We start from the raw sequence: 14697 nt of genomic DNA on the forward strand, positions 1-14697 counted from the left end.
GGATGTTTCACAAATATTCATTTATACTAGATCCCACATGTATAGAATCTCTATAGATGCAGGATAGCCCTCAGAATCATAACCCTGCTTGGCCTACCTTAGTCTACTACCACATGATTTTATAATCTTACTTCAAAAATGACTATTCTGTTACTATCATGAGATCCTATATGTTGTATGATTGGGGTTTACGGTCCAATAGAACTTACAGTTTATGAATCGACTATATTGATGTCGCTAAGAAAGGGTTTTGCATGGAACATTCCCACTTTATATAATCTAAGATATTTAATCTGGGTTTTTTTTGTCTCATACTTTTTATTAGATTTTTCCATTTTATGCGAGTGCATTGTTATACAATCAGTCATCAGTCAATGTGGGTTTTAAAAGACAGTCTTCAAGAATTAGAAATAAAGACTGTTCATTTATGTTCCTGAAGATTTTTTTTAATAAAGAAAAGTACACCAGACACAGAAAAGCTACAACAGAACATTGTGCATATTTCTAGAAGCAGTTTTTCCAGCCCAATGGGTTTTAGTGGCTGCGAGATACTGAATGTTTATGGCTTTACAAATTGACCTCACTAGCAGGATAATTGATAGCAGCGCATCATACATTTTCTTGTAGATGGGAAACAGCATCTTACTGAAGTGAAGTTCTTGGCCTCTGACAGTAAAATCATTTTAACACACAGCAAATTTTAATGGTATTGATGATTGATCACAGTTATTACACATTAATGCATGACAAGACCAATTACCTGCATATACCTTTGTGACCTAGTCTATGGTCCATTAGTGCTTCATTAAGAAGAATGATTTATGGCTGAGCAATTACCAGGCATTATGATTATCCCCTGATATTTTTATGTGGAAGATTGAAGGCTAGGAATAAAATACTAATGAGAACCTTTAAAAAGTCTCATATTTTGTTTTAATTTTTACTTAAAATTTAGCAGGTAATTAGTTACATCATGGCTCCCATTTACATCACCATAAGCCAATCACATAACATCCATGTTCAAATGAGAAAGGAAAGTTATGCACACATGAGCATTTTACTCATGGATGTTGGAACACAGTTCAAGGAAAATTTTCAGTCTTTCAGGCCATGCTGGCAAGTTCGTGTTTTTCAAACTGTTCAATGTCAAGATTTGGATGCAAGATGTCTACGTCTTTTTTATGATGAGCTTCAATGCATAAAATGTATATGTAGGACCCAATTACAGCTCCACACATTGGTCCAACCACAGGGATCCACCAAAAGCCATTTCCAGCACTGTAAAAAAGTGGGAATTGTTATTTTGGAAATAAAACAGCATAGTAACACATGACACAGTGCACAGTATGTTCCTCTAGCTGTTCAATTGTAGAGTTTTATATAGACAAAATTTACTATGAACTATTTAATAAAGAAAAATTCTATAACCAAAAAAAACAAGTGAAGGCCCTTTTATTTTCCCATAAGTTACCACAGAGGACAATTCTTGGGTCTCTATAATAATATAATGTACAGGCAGTCCCTGACTAAAGGACACCCGACTTACAGATGACCCCTGTGCCCATTGTGACCTCTGGTGAAGCTCTCTGGATGCTTTATTTTAGTCCCAGGCTGCAATGATCAGCTGTATATCCGAGTCCCATGTGTCCCATAATAAGTCTCCATTTTAAAGTAATGGTCCTCAGAGTAATTAATCTACACTTTCTGGAAAACCTTTATATGAAATCACAGTATGGAAAAGGAGTCTGTAAAAGCACATGAAGTAGAACAAAAATACTGACTACAGTGTAAGGGTTCATTCACTTGGCCGTCTGCGGGGACGTACATGCGGACGCAAATTTATAGCCCCATTCAAGTGCAGGCTATGACACAATTCTAGGCCAGGCTGGACCTGGTGTAGAACTGCCCCATGGCTGCAGTGGTGCTACCCGCCAGCGTATGATAAATCTCCTACATTGTGTAAGTACTGGAGAAGGAAGTACATAGACTGCTGATAGACTGGAGCATTAATGTGGGGCACAAAAGAGTGAGCAAATTAAATAAGACACAATAAAAACAGCAATGATCTTTAGCTGTTAGATGTGTAGCCGAATGGGGCAGAGAGAGGTGCTGGCATCGAAGTTACAAAGGACTCCACCAGAAAACAGCTCCTGATTTTTAGACCAAGTTTGACCTGGTTTTAACCAGTCACATCTGGTGGAAATCAGGAGTGAGACAAGGACCGCCTTATCAGATTTACTAAGAGGCCGGAGCCTCTTGAAGGTGACTTACGTGAAAACTTCAGATCCCCAGCCGGCCAGGGATGTAAAGATTCTTGGTCCTAAATCTCTAGCTGGGTTCATAGCGCCTCCACAGTTGGATCCTAGCGATAGTCCTAATGTTAGAATGAGAAGCCCAATAGCAATTGGCTCTAACCCGCTCGGAACTGGCATGTTCTTCTTGTCAAACATGGCAAAAATTAGAATTAGAAGCAGAGCAGTAGACATTATCTGTGTAAGGGGAGAAATCATGATTTTAAGTCACATTGCTAAAAAAAAAAAAAAAAAATCAGACCGTAATGGTTTGAATACAATGTTTTTTTAATATTTTTACATTTAGTTATACAAAATTCATAGTGAGAGAAACATCAATATTTTACCAAGTACATTTTACAGAAAGTAACAAACTATATATATAACAGTATACAAAAGGCTTAAAGAAAATCTACCACCAAATTCAAGTATTGGAAACCAAGAGCACTGACATGCTGGTGGGTGCCCCCTCTAATAGAATCTGCTCTTCTTTTATATCCTTATATTGTTGTATTTCCAAAAAAAAAAAGTTAATAATGGAAATGCACCACAGAGATGCCTGGTCCAATTAACAGTTAAGGCTTTGAGTTCCTCAGGCTTATTTGCATCATTTTTAAATCCTTTTTTCTTAAAACAATGGCATAAAAAGTTAAAGAAGAGCGGATCCTACCAGAGGGGGCACACACCAGCATGTAAGTGTGGCTGGTTTACAATCCTGGATTCTGGTGGTAGATTTCCTTTAAGGAAATTAAAGAGTACCTGTCACCTAAATTTTCGGCACTAGGAGCTGCTTACTAAAGTAAGCAGCTCCTAGTGCTTGATCAAACGCCGCAGTGTTATAGTGATACTGTTACCGGAAACCTCCGGTAACGCTATCAGACACTGTGGCGGGGTACAGTGTAATCATTGGACAGCTTGCAAAGCTGTCCGATGTATTCATGAGGGGGCGGTCCGAGGCGCTGCCTCTTCCCCGGACCGCCCCGCTCACTCCATAGGCAGACAGTGACTGCCACGCGGTAGGCGGCAGTCACCGCCCCTAGCCCCGCCCCAACCCCGCCCCCTCATGAATACGTCGGACAGCTTTGCGAGGTGTCCGACAATTACATTGTACCCCGCCGCAGTGTTTGATAGCGTTACCGGAGGATTCCGGTAATGCTATCACTCTAACACTGCGGCATAATAAATCAACAGAAAAAAAAATTAAAAAAGGGTGCAGAGGTCCACACCCATATTATTTAAATTTTAGGAACTGTTCTTACCTATTATACTATACTCTAGAAAGAACTGTTACGCATAATATAATATACTATAATATATATTGAATACATGTGTAGTTTTTTTTTATAACTGCATGTAATTTTGTAAATGTAGCCATATAGGCTGTCATCTAACTGCTCACAGAGTTGGAATTTGAAGCTTTATGGTCCCAAAGAAAAGCCTTTGCCAGGTCCCAAACTATAATTTATTATGAATAGTAATGGTCTCCTCCTAATGGGAAGAGATACATTATGGCAACATAAGGCCTTTGAGCCCATGTGCACCTCTGCACTGCCTTAAGAAATGCCCCTGGCTAGATGTAACATTTAGAATTTTCTATGGTGCCCAACTGTGAAGAGGGTCTTTATCATTCATGAGATGAGATACACAGAATAGTCAATGTAGATAGTGGAAGAGGTGATGTTTGCGCTTACTTGATCTACAAGTCCATTCAGGGTTGAAAGATACGGAGACGGATATGTTGCAAAAATGTGAGCTGTAGCATTTTGGCCTGTTACTGTTAATACTCCTCCAGAGTACTTCATTAATGCATCTGAAAAAACATCAAAGGTTTGTCATGAATGTAAAAACTATAACAGTCTAAAGTTTTACCAAGCAAATTTATATTTGCATAAGTGATCACATCTGTTAAGCTTTTCCAATAAATACTGAATTTAATTATAGTTTGTGCATTACACTATGTCTTGGAAAGCTATAAAAATTATATATTCTTTATATACCGTATTTTTCGGACTATAAGGCGCACAAAATAAACCTTTGATTCTCTCAGAAATCAAAGGTGCGCCTTATAGTCCAGCGTGCCTTATATATGAACCGTAATTACAGACAACAGCTGCCTTAAGCTGTGCACAGGTCTGCCACCTGCTGGTCATTCATGCGCCTTATATATGAACCTAGACATTTTAACAGGCATTTATTGAAGGTGCGGCTTATAATCCAGTGCGCCTTATAGTCAGAAAAATATGGTAAAAAGCAAAAAAGCAACACATTCATCAAAAAATATACAAACTTGGGTGCAATGGCCTACAATCCAGATCCAGACTACAAGTCCCACTTTTCAGCAATAAAAAATCTTTCTTAAAAGTGCCTGTGTCTTATTATCTAATGGTCCAGAGGATCCAGCACTGCCAGACCCTTTACCCGATGAGAGCAAAGCCCCTGCACAGCCATTTAATTATGTATGCACGACCCCTCTCTGTACTTTGTTGCCTGGTCCCTCTCTTCTGTCACTCGCATAGAATGGCGGTGAAGAAAATAACCTGAAGATAGCAAACACATTGCCAACCCCTAGTGTAAAATGTACCATCAGAAAATCTAGAGGGCTTTTCTAGAACCCCTCACTGCTGAAGCTTCAAAGGCTGTTGTACAGAGCAGGTCTATCCTCTCCATGTACTTCATGCTGCTGCTAGATTACACAGGCAGATGGAGGGGGTGGGTGAGACATGTTCAGTTCATTGTAACAGCCTACGAATCTGCAACACTAAGGGGCTATGCCAAAGCCCCCAGAGCCCTTTAGGCTCAGTGACTGAATATATGAATAAGTGTCCCTGGTTTATCATGCTTGCTTTAAGTGGTAGATTTTCTTTAAACCCTTTCATTTTGCCAAGGGATGGGGCCCGAGAAGAAAGTGCGGCTGGGACTGGGTATGAAGAAGAGACATTTGTGTGAATGGATGTATTAGTATGGAGTGTAAAAATGTATTTTTCCTGCTTTTGGGTGACTAAATATGGGATGCATCTTTGAGCAAGGATGAAAGATGAGCTCTGATTGGTTCCCATGGGTAACTAGGATAGTTAATAAAACTTTTAATAACATTGATACAGAGGTTTTCAATATTGTGGGATCCAAGGTAAATAAGTAAGATCAGTATTAGTAACATCAGTATTAACATGGAGAGATCCATTTCAATGGGGGATTTAAATACAAATTCAAAACATAGCAAGATCTCTACAGTTTTTAAAGCAAGACAAAGTAAGCTTGAACCAAACATTCACAGCACAGGTTGAGTCAATGGAAACACCAAAAGCACATTTTGATAAGGGATACATTTCATGTACAGTAATGATGTAGGATAAACCTTTGAGATAATTTGACAGGAAGTATGCATAGCTGTATACTCCAATATGTCAGTGATCAGTGTGGCATATTAGTATCTGCATGTGAAGCTTCAAAGAGGTACAAGGAATATTTCCATGTGAGGCTCCAAGACTGCAAACATTTAAAATGATAGTGATGCAGACACCTATAGGAAGTGGGATTCTATGGGGGACATGTATCACTCCTATTGCTTTCGTTTTCTTTTTTGTGCAACTTTTTGTGAGACCTTTCACAGTTTGAGACTTTTTAGGCGCAAAATCAAGCAGCGTACCAAAGTTAGCTGCCTCAAGGATTTAATGCAGTGTTGCCGTATTTATCTTTGTAGCCCAGATGCTTGTTCAACTTGTGAGACTTTTGGGCTCTGAAATTGTCCCATTCTTGCACCTAATAAATCCCAAAACAGAGTATGCTAGACCCAGACTTATTTTTTAGGAGCTACTATTTGGGATTCAAAAGTTGCACACCAGAAGAAGTTGCAAAAGTGAGACTAAACGGTCAACTCATTGCAATGATTAACCCCTTAAGGACCAGGCCCTTTTCGTTTTTGCGTTTTTATTTTTCACTTCAAAAATCTATAACTTTTTTATTTTTCCATGTACAGAGCTGTGTGATGTCTTATTTTCTGCGTAACAAATTGCACTTCGTAGTGATGGTATTAAATATTCCATGCTGTGTACTGGGAAGCGGGAAAAAAATTCTAAATGCAGTGAAAATGATGAAAAAACACATTTGCGCCATTTCTTGTGGGCTTGGTTTTTACAGCTTTCACTGTGCGCCCCAAATGACAAGTCTACTTCATTCATTGGGTCAATACGATCACAGGGACACCAAATTTGTATAGGTTTTATAATGTTTTCATACATTTACAAAAATTAAAACCTCCTGTACAGAAAAAAAAAATCTTCATTTTACAGTGTTCTTGCACTAATAACTTTTTCATACTTTAGTGTACAGAGCTGTAGGTGGTGTCATTTTTTGCGACTTCTGATGACGTTTTCAACGCTTTTATTTTTAGGACTGTGCGACCTTTTGATCACTTTTTATAGAATTTTTTCTATTTTTCAAAATGGCTAAAAAATGCAATTTGAAACTTCGGGCGCTATTTTCCGCTACGGGGTAAAACACAGTGAAAAACGGTTATTAAATTTTGATAGATCGCAGATCGCACATTGTAATAGATAGCCTCGATCATGACAGCCTCGGATCTTTGTGTGATCCGAGGCTGTCATGACAACGGATTGCCGCTCCCCGGTGACGTCACGGGGAGTGACGATCAGAGCCAAGATGGCCGGCGGCGATCAAAGGGATAACACCCGCGATCGGTGTTAGCGATGGGCGTTTGCTTCATTATGAAGCAAATGCCCGGTGAGTATGAAGAGGGCTCAGCCCGTGAGGGTAAGGGTACGTCTTATTGCGCTATGGGGTTAAGTAGGCCGACTTCAGGAAACTTCAAAAAGTGGCAGCTGAAAAACTATGATACATGTGCCCCTATGTGTTTAAATAAGGAAACAGAATTCTTTTTCCATTATTATAAGATAAGAATGATGCTGCATGGCCTGTAGTAGATCTAAAATCAGGGGCCTGTTACTGCACTTTGCAGCAACAACTAGGGTTTGGGTGACATATACTGTATCATGTATGTTATAGATCCACATTAACAAATAGTAAGTAATGTTATTTTAATATGCGCAACATACCATAATAAACACCAAAAACAGCTGCAGAGCCAGTGATCGCTCCCAGGAACTGTGCACTCACATAAAAAGGAAGTTTGACCCATGGCAGTTTTCCAGTCATACACATGGCAAAGGAAACTGCTGGATTAATATGGCCACCTTAAAAAAAAAAGCAGAAAATGTATTGTACATAACAGAACCACAGAATTACATGTTACATGATTGGTATCACAGCATTTTGGACACCCTTGTAGGAACATACAGTAATCACTTCTATGCATGCAGCTGGAAGGCATATGAGGACCTGCCATTAGATATTTGGCTTCAAGCATAGTAATTCTAGCATCATAAATCCCAATTAAAAGTATAACGTGTCACTGTTGATATTGCACAAAATATTACAAAACAATTGTGCATATAGATGTAGATTGAGTAGTGCGACTGGTATTCAGTATTAATATAAACTACACTAAATAATGAATTGTATTCTAGATTTTTTTTGTTTTATAGAAGAATGTTATACTATATGGTGCATTTTAGTAAAATAATGGGGCAAATTTACTTACCCGGTCCATTCGCGTTCCAGCGGCGGCTTCTCCGCTCTGGATTCGGGTCCGGCCGGGATTTAATAAGGTAGTTCTTCCGCCGTCCACCAGGTGGCGCTGCTGCGCTGAAAGTAAACTCATCGCGCCGGAATGCACCGAGCTGGACCAGGTGAAGGTAAGCGGTCCTTATGCGACACATTTTCGGTTTTTAAATGCGGCGGTTTTTCCGAATACGTCGGGTTTTCGTTCGGCCACGCCCCCCGATTTCCGTCGCGCGCATGCCAGCGCCGATGCGCCACAATCCGATCGCGTGCGCCAAAATCCCGGGGCAATTTAAGTACAAGCGGCGCAAAACGGAAATATTCGGGTAACACGTCGGGAAAACGCGAATCGGGCCCTTAATAAATGACCCCCAATGTATGCAGGATTTCTACTTATGAGTTACAACAATATTTATCGACTCAAATCACATCCAAATAAAGTGCACCGCTTTATTTTTTGCTGATCCATACTGTCCCAGATGATATTTCTGAATGCTGTACTATGATCAGAAAAGAAGTACAGAAAAGACCACCTGGTCAAATGCACTCCTTGTACTAGCCCAGCCACTGCCGTGCAACTTTTTGCGTGCACTGTGCTGCCATTCTTTCTCTCTAACAAGTTTCCCTTGCACTTAAAAAGTTGCATAGCAGGGGAGTGCTGGGGAATAGGTCCACCTCGCTGCCTGCTTTGATATGTCACAAAAAGACATATGAAATAGTGATATATCCCCTATTGATTTTCTCCTTCTAAAGTCACACAAATACACTGTAGATACTATGGATCATTCCCAACTTCCAACAGAAGTATTTAATTTATATTTTTATAGAAAATCTGTCACTATGAAATTACTGTCAGTCTGCTTAGCAGATCGATTCTTAGAAGCAGTCATTGAGGCGGTACTATTTGTGACTCCATATAATGGGGGAGTCTTATCAGAATAGTCTGAGGTAAAATTGTTCCAGTTTCCCAAGGAAACCAATCAGAGCTCAGCTTTAATTTTATAAACAGCTGTGGGAACATAAGAGCTAAGCTCTGATTGGTCGCCATCAGGAACTAGATCAGTTCTGCTCTCAGACACTTCTGTTAACTTTCCCCCAAGATTCCATGTGAACAAAGAGAAATCTGTCAATTGATAGCACCACCCCTATGGCTAGTTAACATCTTCTACACACAGGAAGGTTATACTAAATCCTTTTCACACACCTAGATTTCACCATGCTCAGCTCTCCCTGCTCTATATCAAACTGCTTAAAGTACAGGAAGAGAATAGAAACCTAAACAGAAGCAGGAAGGTTGGCATTAAGATTGCTAGCTGTACTGGAATAATGAGTGATAAAAATGTCTGTAGAGAATTATACAGTGGGTAGGGAAAGTATTTACATTTTTAACCCTTTGTTTTATTGCAGCCAATTTGTAAGATCAGAAAATGTATTTATTGTTGCTCAGTAATGTACACTCTTGACAGAAAAAAACTTAAATGTAGATATTTTTGCTTATTTATCACATGGTCGTGAGTATTCAGACCCTTTCCTTTGCTTCTGATCCTCCTCGAGATGCTTTTACTCCTTCACTGGAGTCCAGCTGTGTTTGAGTGCCACATTTATTGAAGGTTTTTAGACCATTTTAAGCCAGTTTGACTCTTCCAAAAATTGACTACGGGGCATGACCGGACAGAAAATAGCCGTGCGCAACAAAATTCATTATTGTGGTGCAGGAAATGAGACCAACCAATAGAAGGTGCAAAGTACGACTCAGTATCTATGGTAGTTCCAGAAGCCTAGCCTAGCACAGAGCTCACCTATCCCTGGCACTCTTATAGACTATGAATGGGAATTTCAGAGTGTCGTGCTCATCAATTTTTGTCAATTCCTTAATATTAAATAGAATGGCACTCATCTATTACTGGCACTTTATTAATGAGAGTTCCGGAGATTCCGGAGTGCTGTGCTCTTCAATGAGACTTAGACCCCTTGCTGGTGGGGGTTCCAGCCATCAGATCCGTACGGAAGGTAGTGTTATTCACTATCCTCCATTAATAGGGTTTGTTGGTTACGGTTTGTTTTTTTATTGTACTATGGATACAACATGAGAAAAAGATAAACCGGCACTGCACGAAGGATGTCACAGGGATAACTTGCCAATGTTGCTTCTTTATTGAATAAAATGTCACAAGCACGTGGATACAGGCTGGTTAACGCGTTTCGACGGAGACTGTCTTAATCATAAGACGGTCTCCGTCGAAACGCGTTAACCAGCCTGTATCCACGTGCATGTGACATTTTATTCAATAAAGAAGCAACATTGGCAAGTTATCCCAGTGACATCCTTCGTGCAGTGCCGGTTTATCTTTTTCTCTCTTTGCAAGCACCATACGGCTATGGATTAATCACTCCGTGCACCAGAGGACTTCCACAGTGTGTGTACTACCGAACAATCTATTGGTTGGGTGAGCCGGCTTTTTCTTATTCACTTTTATCTACCGAGTAGTGAAGGTGGTATGTTCCTAGGTATGGATACAACATGGTATCAATGCTTCCATTATAAATGAATACCGTATTACCAGTGTGAACTCAGTACTATATGAAGTTTAGTATACTGTATTATATATTGGTACAACACACACACATTATATAAAAATTCTTATTACTTTAAAGTAATTTTCTAGTGCACATATTATAACATATCTGTGATTGTATTAAGCAATGTTCGGCAGACACTGTAGTTAGAGCCTTTAGAGTTGTATTTTGCATTTTACTGCCATAGATTTATGGCAAGATTGTCTTTCAAAGTGTGAATTACTACTGCTTAACTGCCTGTTGTATAACCAAGTGCTTTCACATTATTGCAAATCCAATTTATATGCATCTAAGTGATACAGGGGCTTTAAAATTAGACCATCTCCATTCACAAATACAATTAGATTTCTGACCGCCATTGATCTCTGATCTTTATTATTGAACACCAGCTGCTGAGGTTAGTGTATACTTGACTTGCATTATTCTGTCGCCTATAAGATATGTTAAATCTCTTCACATGAAAATTTACATTCCAGTAGATGAGCCATTGAACATGTAATAAATGTCACCAAGATGAATCAAGTGTTTGCCGTCCTGTTACTAGACAGTGGACAGTGGTTTAAAGATCTATTCCAGTAACGGGGGCTTATGTAGAAATTGGGGTCACCAGAGTCCATTGGCCCCACTGCTTGTCTGACAGAGATGGGTAAACAAGTCACTTTTATTAGGGTAGATGCAAGAACTGAACATATGTCCTGAGTAAAGGAAAGCCTAGATAGGGCTCTAGCAGAAAGCCTATAGCAGTGATGGTGAACCTTTTAGAAACCGAGTGCCCAAACTATAACCATGACCCACTTATTTATTGCAATGCGCCAACATAGAAATTTAATTTGTGATTTATACTCCCTGCTCTGTCACAGCTTTCATTCATATCAGCACCCTGAGGACACCAATAAAGCTGAAAATTGAAGAAATTTGGATAATCATTGTACCTTCCCTCCAAGGTCCATTAACAGGAAGAATTGTCAGGGCCAGAGCAGTAGCTACAGTGATAATCCAGATCTGTCCACACCTTCCCACTCCTCAAGTAGTCCCAGATAGCACTGTCACTTTAAAACAGCTCTGTGCACAGCAAGTCCTGGGCTGTCTGGGACTGCAGGAAGATACCTGGAGTCTCCTCTGGTGATGGCCTGGGTGCCCACAGAAAGGGCTCCGAGTGCCACCTCTGGCACCCATGCCATAGGTTCGCCACCACTGGCCTATAGGTACCGGCAGGGCATGGCATTTGGTCACTTGCTATGCATTGTCGAAAAAGTTTTCATTTATATTTTTGTCATGCCATTCTTTACTGGTTCTGAATACACTATTTCTTCAAAATTAGAATTTCTAGAAAGCCCTTGTTTCTAAAGGTGATGTTACCCCTTTTATCTGCTAGACTTCTGCAATACCATGTAGAGGCATGTGTTCATGCAGTGGTTCTTGTGAGCAGACAAAATGCACTTAAAATGTAGATGTAGCATTTGGAGTAACTAGCCAGTAAGGAAAATATGTGTGGCAAGAAATCATACATAGGAAAGAGTGGGAATGGAAAGCAAACTACAGCAGTGTTAGAGAATCCCTTCTCCTAGGCAGCAGTACTAAAGGAAACGGTGATGGTTAAATGTGGTTAGAAACTTGATGCAGAAATTCCAACAAGGAGCCAAAATGTATCTTCACTAGCTATTTCTCCTGACTCAATTGCTAGAAAAATGGAATAGCAAAAATATAATAGAGTTTGTGATTTGTTTAGCATTGAGAACAATATAAATAGGTGAATTGACTTGCGCACCCTGAATTCTGTCTAGATCTAACAATGACTGAAATATCATTCAAATAATGAATAGAATCAACCCCTGACCCACTATTGGTACTTTAAACAGGAAACAGGATTTCAATGTAAATCTCAGGTGGCAGAAAGTGGAGACCTGAGGGGGCAGCCTTACTGCCGCTCCTGAGTACAGGCATCCCGACAACAACATTCCAGCTGGCTTCAGAATCTAAGTGAGAAGGGAAGTCGAGTTTGTACATTGTCCTACCATTGGCTGGACGGGAAGTGGAGCCAATCCTCAGAGTAAAAGCTGACCCAGCAATAAGGTGAACAGGCTGCGGCACGTGTGTTTTGTAGTCTAACTTTCCAGTATTACAAGCAGTGCAGCATCACACATTATATGCTGCAATGCACATATGAGCAGAATGAGCAATCTTTCAGAGAAGAGAGGTGTGGTAGGGAGGTGACAGCAGGACCAGGAGTCTACTTACTCCATGTGGCCAGCAGCTTGTGTGCTGCAATCTCGTTTGTGGCTTCTGGTTCTGTGGCATCGAGAAAATAAGAGGAATGCCAGATGTTGAGTAGATAAATACGTCTTTATAAATGTATGTGTACATGAGTGTATATACTGCATGTGTGTGTGCGCATCTGATGTAAATATACTGCCCCTCCTGCTGAGAGGTCCGCAGGGAATCCCGACAACCCTTGAAGGTTCCGGATACCTGAGTGGTTGCTCCTGCCTTTCATGCCACACTGAGAGAATACGCCTCAGCCAGTTGTCCTGCTACCTGGAATTTTGCAGTTATGTTGATCAAAAAGTCTGGAGTATATATGAGACTCTCCTTACACCTTAATGTTCTTTCCTTGCCTTCTCCTGTCTTTCTTTCTTTCTCCCCCAATCAGGTACTTCTATTTGTCAGGGTGTGCCCCCTCCTCAGCGGGTTGTGGAGGTTTTCATCTTTTAATACCCAGACTCCTAAACCATTACTAATGTTGGTTAAAAATAGTTGGCTACTAATGTTACAGTTCTATTTGTTGTGTCATTGTTTTGGTTGTCCTCCCTCTCCTTTTGTTTCACCCTAGGTACCAGTCAAGACCACAACATGGCGGACCTCTCTTCAGGATGGGGTAGGCCTTATTAGGTGCTCCTTACATTTCTCACCAATCTCTCCAATGCTAAACGCCATATAGCTCTGGTGAAAATGCAAAAACAGGGAGCACATGTGGTCTTCTTACAAGAAACCCATTTTGCTGCATCTGGCATCTGTGCTTTTGCCTTGGGCACCTACCCAACATCATATCTTGCTAATAGCGATGAACGTCGAGTGGGAGTTGCCACCCTTATACTTCCTGCTCGATACAAGTCACGAACACTATTACTGGTCCTAAGGGCAGATACGTTGTAATCCATGGTTCCCTATGAAATGTCCCCTTACCTTCTGCAATATCTATGCCCCTAAAACTAGGCAAATTAAATTCTATAAACATGTTTTTGAATCACTTTCTGGCCTTCTGTATATATAGATCACCTAGTAGTAAAACGGGTCACTTACTCTTCTTCCTCCCAAACCCTTTCATATATTACTCAGTAATGGACTTTACGACCCCTGGGGAATTGACAATTCTCACCACATACAATCCTCCTTTTCCTATTATTCCCCACCACATGGTTCTCATACAAGAATTGACCTCTTTGTAGGATCCATACAAATCTTAAGGCTGATGTTCGATCATGTGGTCAGATCATCCTCCCCTCTTCTTAACCATCTCACACACCCATATGTGCACTAGGGCCTATTACTGGAGGCTTAATGAGACGCTTTAAAAGACCAGTCCAGAGAGAGGCACTAAATCGTAGCACAAAAAAATTTTGAAGGCTCACTGCCTAGTGGTGCTCAGAGAGTCGACATGAGACGGAGATTCCACAAGAAAAATCCTGACACTCAGAATCACGTCAGCTGGCTTTATTCTTCATTCAAATGATACAGCAACATTAAAACAGCAGTGACCCGGAGTGACCCAGAGAGAGGCACTGGCTACATTTATTGGGTAATTCTAATGTAGAATTATTTCCCTCCCTAGCTTATATGAAGTTCATAAGATGATGGTGTCAGTGCGTCTCTTTGGCTGCAAACATGAAGAAACAGAGAGAGAAGCAAAAGATAGAACCGAAGCCCCAACATTAATGTGTGCTCCAACCAGATCCCTCCTCAAGAAGGTGGTAGAAACCAGACCTGAGCTCAAAGCTATAGCCATGCTTCGTACAGAAAAATAATTGCTGTACTCTAAATAGAAATATTCTGAAGGAGGCAATAAAGCCCACACTTTGGTAGTCCGCCAGCTTAGAGAGGAATCTAGTAGGTCCTCAGCCCACTCTATTTTCTGTCCTGTTGGGACAATCCCCTTTGATCCTCAGGTCTGATTTTAAAAAACCTTTACAGCTTT

The 14697-nt window shown here is 40.4% G+C and overlaps 1 protein-coding gene across 2 annotated transcripts in view; it reads right to left on the reverse strand.

Moving 5' to 3' along the window:
* Nucleotides 1–678: 678 nt before the first annotated feature.
* The window catches only part of AQP9 (aquaporin 9), a 76876-nt gene continuing 62857 nt past the window's right edge, over nt 679–14697 (reverse strand). For both annotated transcript variants that reach the window (XM_072148125.1, XM_072148124.1), the window contains exons 3-6: nt 7364–7501; nt 3983–4101; nt 2272–2489; nt 679–1278 (exon numbers count right to left, since the gene is read on the reverse strand). In XM_072148125.1, coding sequence (XP_072004226.1) covers nt 1104–1278; nt 2272–2489; nt 3983–4101; nt 7364–7501 — 650 coding nt within the window. In that variant the 3' untranslated portion in view covers nt 679–1103. The remainder of the gene's footprint in view (nt 1279–2271; nt 2490–3982; nt 4102–7363; nt 7502–14697) is intronic.

The sequence above is a fragment of the Engystomops pustulosus genome, chromosome 4, assembly GCF_040894005.1.
Source record: "Engystomops pustulosus chromosome 4, aEngPut4.maternal, whole genome shotgun sequence".
In the NCBI taxonomy this organism is placed as follows: Eukaryota; Metazoa; Chordata; class Amphibia; order Anura; family Leptodactylidae; genus Engystomops; species Engystomops pustulosus.